A 6,535-nucleotide genomic window follows, 5' to 3' on the forward strand; every position below is an offset into this window, starting at 1 on the left:
TTGAATGTTTGATATATATGGAGACTATAGACTAATATAGGCTAAGGCTGCTTTACCCCAGGATTTTCAATCCTACTCCCATGAGAATTTCTATAGACCATGTGGGTGGAAAGCGAGTTCAGAATTCTTACCATTTTCATATTTATATCAACCACACGCAGCACATTGGAATCAGAACCACCACACACAGCTAAACTAGTCTGCGGAACTAACTTCCCACAATAAAGTTTGCACTGGTGGTTATCCGGTACAATTGTTTCTATAAGTTTACATGAGCCGTAGTCCCAAATTTGAATAATGTCTTTATCTTGCCACGAGCACGTGAGTATCTTAAATTGATCAATTAAAGAATAAATAACCGTAGCTATACATAAAATGGGGGCTGCAATAGTTAGAATGACACACGCACATGATTACTATCATGAGAGTTGAGCACGTTTCGGCACACTTGGGCCAGCTCGTCAGAGGCACCTCTGCGAATGTTCATGGGCGGTGCTACCACCATCTGGTGGTAAATCGTACATTTTTCTGTTTCCTTTTTTTGACAGTGGATCATATTATATTATGCTTTGAGAAACCCTTAGATGTAAAAATTTAACAAAATCTACGTCGTGAAAATTTGCTGTTCGTTAGTCTCGCTACAACTTGAGAATGGGATGAGTTTGCATGCATGCATTGATAAAAGTCCAGTGAAGATTTAAAAGTTAAGAACCATGAAGACAATATGTTGAAAAAAAAATTTCTATAGCGTTGCGAAGTTCGCCTGGTTAGCTAGTTGGGAATAAAAATTTAAACTCGCATTAAAGCTACAAAACGGGAATTTGGTTTGTTTTCTATGTATTTTATGCCCCAGATTTACTAAATAGAGCTATGATACCATTACCATTTCTAGAAAGGTAAATAAACATGTTATTATGTTTATAAAGAGTTTTTCTTCAATATAGGTACATCAACATAAGGTACCTACGTAGCTACCTATAAATTGGAATCAACTTTATAGTGAGTACTTACTTGCTTTCCTGGTTTATCGAAGTCCAATCCTTCGCCACACATGTGTATGCCTGTAAAATGTTTTGTTGCGTAAGGTTGCCTATCATCCCAGCACATCACCGTATCGTCCCATCCTCCAGATATCAGTTCATGATGAGATTTAGGGTTAAAAACACATGCAAATATTCTCGATGTATGACCGTCGATTATATTTTTTCTCCCACTGTAAAAGTAACGTTTTTATAATGCTTTTCAAATATCAATCTCCCATACCCAATGACTATAGACGCAGACTGTCTTTTTCCACACTGGAATTAGCACTGCTTTAAGATGTCACGAAATCAATAAAATTTATAAATTATTTTTAACAAAGAAAGTATTGCGATTGCCATTAAATTATCAGAACTCGACAAATTTCAATGGGCCACACGGAAAACACCATATTTCAATAAAAAAAGGAATCTTCAAAATCGGTTTACCGAGTAAAAGTTCTGAAAAAAAAATCGGTTTCAAATCGAATATGTGGTCTCGTGGATCATTTCAATTTTCAATATTAGTACGTGTAGAAACTTTACTAAAATAATTGCAAAGACAATAGTGACACCTAATGAGACTCTCACTAAATGCGTAGAATAAGGATAATAAAGAATTGGATCGTAAGGAATCAAGATTAATTACTTGTACTTGATACTATAATAATTCGTGAGGCACCAGCGGCAAATTACTTTAACGCAGAGCGCTGGCGCTGCGCATCTATCTATCCTCTCCACATTTTACTCAACACTAATTTACGTGCCACCTATAATATCTCATAAATCATTCCTTTTGAAAATTAGAAAAAATAATGTATTGTGTTGCCTGGAGTAAAAAGTTCGTTCTTGTGTTTGAGCCTCTTCGTCATACATATTTAGTTTAGCATCATCTCCATACGTCACGAACTTTGTAAACCGTGGATGATAACAAATACCCAAAGTTTGACGTTTTTCTCTTATTGTATAAATACATTGATCGTATTTATATTTCCAACACTTTATGCATCCATTTACATCTGAAAATATAATGTGTTTCCTTTTGCAATAATTTCGTAGTTCAGTATGTAGGTACCTGCTAGTTAAACTAAGGTATACAGCAAAATACTAACAAGATGACAATAGCATGTTCGTGATGGGATGTGCCTTGCTAACGGGTCTATGTTTGATTGCTGTGACGGGGCCAGGATACGCACGACATTCGTCGTCTACTAGTGTGTGCGTGCAATTTCCAGTATTGCAGTCAAACAACCTGATAATTCCATCTATAAAACCTGTTGCGATATCTTTTGTGTCTTCGGTATATTTGCAACACATTATGTCCTTATTTGTATCGCTACAAAAAAATAGATAACTATCCTCATTCAGACTTCAACAGTAGTAAACCATATTTTTATCAAGACTCAGCACGTATATAATTATAATAATTACACAATTTTAATTAAAGGTTTTTGATTATAGAGGTGTACTTTTTATTAGTAGAAGATGGAAGCCTATCTTGCATCTTTGAATTTTCTTTGAATTTGGTTCAATAGAGCATAGTGGACGAAAGTATAATTCTTATACATCGTCACACTACACACAACGTCACGTTACACACAACGTCATCGGCTTCTCTACGAGAGTAGGTATTGAATTTATGGTAACTAAGCAATTAATAAAAAGGATAGTCTAATTTATTGTACATGTTTATATACCCAGAAACTAGCGAAAATAAGGAATAAATTCAGGCCCTCTGCATAATAAACAGTGTCACTAATCACTGTGCCAATCAACAACAAACAAATAAATTTGATTTGATTTTACAACATTAATAAAAATTATAGAGGATTGTTAAACATTTACATGATAGAAAGCACGTTCACTTCCCCTTGATATATTTGATTTTGTTCAGTGTGGAATGAACGATGTTCAATATTGGGTGAGCTAGTATGTACAGTAACAATTTCCTTTTGGGGAGTGACATTTTTCACGTAAGTATTAGTAACGGCAAAACTCTTTCTTGCTGCCTTAACACTACTAGGTGCTATTGGTCCGGCTTCCTTTACACGCTGAGGGTCCATATTTTTAATTCCATTCCATAAGAAAATTTCTGTTAAATTGATTAAATCTAATGATGATCAGGATAAAAATAAGAGAGAAAAATGCTAGAAAATTTATTTGACAATGTCGCATTTTCATTTATCTGCTATCTACGTTTGAAATCCATCACTCCACGTCATTAAATATTATAAAAGAATGACTTGTCCTAATAAATAAAATTGTTTTGAATTCTTTATTTATTTCCTATAAATCGGTATAATTGACAGTAATTTATGGAAAACAATTATTAAAGCAATATTTTGCGTGTAAGTACTAGTATAGTATTATGTTATCTGTGTCCATAATATTCAATCCGTATTTCGTTGTTACATTGCTACACCAGCTACATTTGTGAATTTATTATTAGTCATGAAACTAAGAACCATATTAGCTTTATTATTAATTATTTTTTACCATTCTTATAAACAGATAAGGTTTAACACGCACTGCGATGAATCGTTGATTGCTGAAAATGCAAAACACGCGGCGTTTTGCTTAAATTTATTTTCACTGTCCACGATAGATTATTAACGAGCAGCATGTTTTGCAGCATGCTGATCGAAATTCAAAAAGAAAAACGGAAATAACGCCGCCGTCACGTGTACCAACTAGGTAGTTATTTCCACATACTTATCAAAAACAATTGAAACAATACTTTTGCGAAATGAACATAGGAAGCCTGAAGACTTTTTAATGAATCATTACAAGACGAGAGCCAGTTTTTACAATTTTAATACTGTATAAAAACCGAATACGATGCGTCAGCGTGCGCCACAGTAAGGCTAAGTTCAGATGATCGCGCGGCGCCGAGCGTCTCCGCGCGGTAGTAGCATTCACATGACGGCATTTGTACGCGGGGCAGTCTGGCATCGGTGGTAATTTTTTCCTGAATCTCTGCGTCTATCCGTCTCAACGCGCGCGGATCAATTGAACAGGTCGGTACAGGTTTGTAGAAGTTGAACCGCGCGGTACCGTGCGGTTACTCGCGGTACAAGAACTAGCGCGCGTTGCGGAGCGCGGCGCGCGGTTTCGCGCGGTGATGTAGACGATACTTAGCTGTTTATTTTCATATTTTTGGATCTTGTACCGCGCGGTGAGTCTCTCCGCGCGGTGCCGCGCGTTCATCTGAACTTAGCCTAAGCTTTTCAAACCGCGACGGAAACTTAACAAATTGCGTTTTTAAAATCAGACATTGAAAAAAGACGCTAAGGCTTGCGCTTGTGAAGGAAGCTATGTATGTACTTTTCTAGTTTCCGACCTGCGGCAAAACACTAGCGTATACTCGTTTAGGGATCTTTATACCATATTCATTTAAAAATTTAAATAAAATAAAATCGCCAAATGTGTTGCTCAATGCAAAACTCGAGAACAGCTTTACCAATGCAGCTAATTTTTTAAACTTTTTTATTAAGATACAAGGAAGGTTTATGGTGAGAAAAAATGTACCACGTGTAAACCCGAGGCGGACCGCTAGTATAAAGTAACCAGACCGTTCCTGTGCATTTGTTGAAGAGTAAGTATGTGCTATGCAATAATATGGATATTATAAAGACCCCAAATTGATCCGAATTTTTATTTCTGTTTGTCTGTTTGTAAGTGCGTCATTACGTAAAAACCACTGGGCCGATATTGACAAAATTTTATATGGTGGCACCAATGTAAAGTTCAACTTATTAGCTATATATTATTAGAAAAAGGGGTTACTAAATAAATTTAACGAATATGTATATTCAGAATTAGTTAGTTTTGTGTAGGAACACATTGAAACGGTTCATTCTATTCACCGATAGATTAAGTGAGATTTATTAGTAACACAATTGATAACATAATAATAACTTCAGTTGATCATAGCAATATAGGATTACATTTATTTGGAAGAACGGGAGATAAGGTTCTCATTTCTCTGAAGGCATGCGTCGTCAAATCATCAATCAGTGGCGTAGCTAGGTAACCTGGGGCCCTGGGACAAATAAAAAAATGGGGCCCACTGCTATCAAAAGTGGTTAGGATTTTTGAGTTTAAAAAAATCATTAAATATACAAATACTTTAAAAATGCTAATAATATAGTTTCAAATATGCGTATATCTATTTGAATAGATGTGAGTCAATTCATATATTATGTTTATCAATTACTATTTTATATAGTGTTTCGTAGCTCTAGTGGTAGAGCGTCGGCGTATAGCACATACGGTATGGGTTTGGTTTCCCCAGCGAGTAATGTTTATTTTTGAAAGAATTTGAATAGAGGAGATGTCATAGAGGATTTGAATAGAGTAAAAAGTCACTGAGATGTTCATTCAAAAATAAGTCGCTTGGCTCAAGAAACCATTTCAAACACGCGTACGTGGTACTTAGTTTAACGTTCATGCGCATTTCGCTGTATCCAAACTTATAGATGATACGAGCCAAACGAGAATCGTTTGACTGCAGTAACCTTTTTTATGATGCACTAGCTGCACCCGGCAAACGCTGTTCTGCCTTACTCTGATCATTTAGAGGTATGAAAAATATATGTTAGCCGATTCTCAAACATACCCGATATGCACACAAAATTTCATAAGAATCGGTGAAGCCGTTTCGGAGGAGTATGGCAACGAAAACTGTGACACGAGAATTTTATATATATAGATTATGTGCATGATAAAACTCGAGTTGCACCTGTCTTATTTATTTTGGGAGACATTTTCAAAAGTTGAGTTCGACTGAAATTTTCTGGTAAGAATTCGAGGGCCCTGAGCTTGAGGCCTACTGCCCCGGGGTACTGACCAGCCAGGCCCTTAACGCCACTGTCATCAATTCATCATTCATTGATTCAGCAATCAGTACGTAAAATCTGTAGAAAGGGCAAAGCCCCTGCAGTGCATAAATGCCAACTTGAAAGTATATTTTTATAAATATTCTGAATATAGAGAATATCCGAGTCTTGTAGTTTTTTTTTTACGATCCCGAAACAATTTTCGTAGTGTACCTACCCACATATAGATATAATGTAATCTCTAACGGTTTAAAACTTACTTGTTATAAATCTATACTTATAATACAATGCTGAAGAGTTTGTTTGTTTGTTTGAACGCGCTAATCTAAAGAACTACTGGTCCGTTTTCAAAAACTCTTTCAATTTAAGATAGCCCATTTATTAAGGAAAGCTTTAGGCTATATATGTACCACGGGCGAAGCCGGGTCCGACTGCTAGTTTTGAATAAATTTCGTACACATTAAATGTCAATCTGTAAAAAGTTAAATTTTAATCTCACTTCTAACGTTTTGACTGAGAGCAGCTCAAACTTAAAATAATTTATTGTCGACTCATCCGCCCTACTGTTTCATTTCAATCTATGCAGCCATTGAAAAGATATCATGATATAAACCGATGGATGGATGGATTTCGTGACACCATCATTCCACTCTTGAGAAATTATTTATTTAGTTTTAG

The 6,535-nt window shown here is 35.8% G+C and overlaps 1 protein-coding gene across 1 annotated transcript; it reads right to left on the bottom strand.

Annotated features, from left to right (window-relative positions):
• Positions 1-41: 41 nt before the first annotated feature.
• LOC119834854 (uncharacterized WD repeat-containing protein alr3466-like) lies at positions 42-3,082 on the bottom strand. The gene is made up of 5 exons (XM_038359371.1): positions 2,865-3,082; positions 2,132-2,355; positions 1,849-2,038; positions 1,012-1,213; positions 42-329 (listed from the first exon to the last, which is right to left on the bottom strand). The coding sequence occupies exons 1-5, from the start codon at positions 3,080-3,082 to the stop codon at positions 42-44; spliced, it is 1,122 nt and encodes a 373-aa protein (XP_038215299.1).
• Positions 3,083-6,535: the final 3,453 nt, after the last annotated feature.

This window comes from Zerene cesonia, chromosome 20 (assembly GCF_012273895.1).
Source record: "Zerene cesonia ecotype Mississippi chromosome 20, Zerene_cesonia_1.1, whole genome shotgun sequence".
In the NCBI taxonomy this organism is placed as follows: domain Eukaryota; kingdom Metazoa; phylum Arthropoda; class Insecta; order Lepidoptera; family Pieridae; genus Zerene; species Zerene cesonia.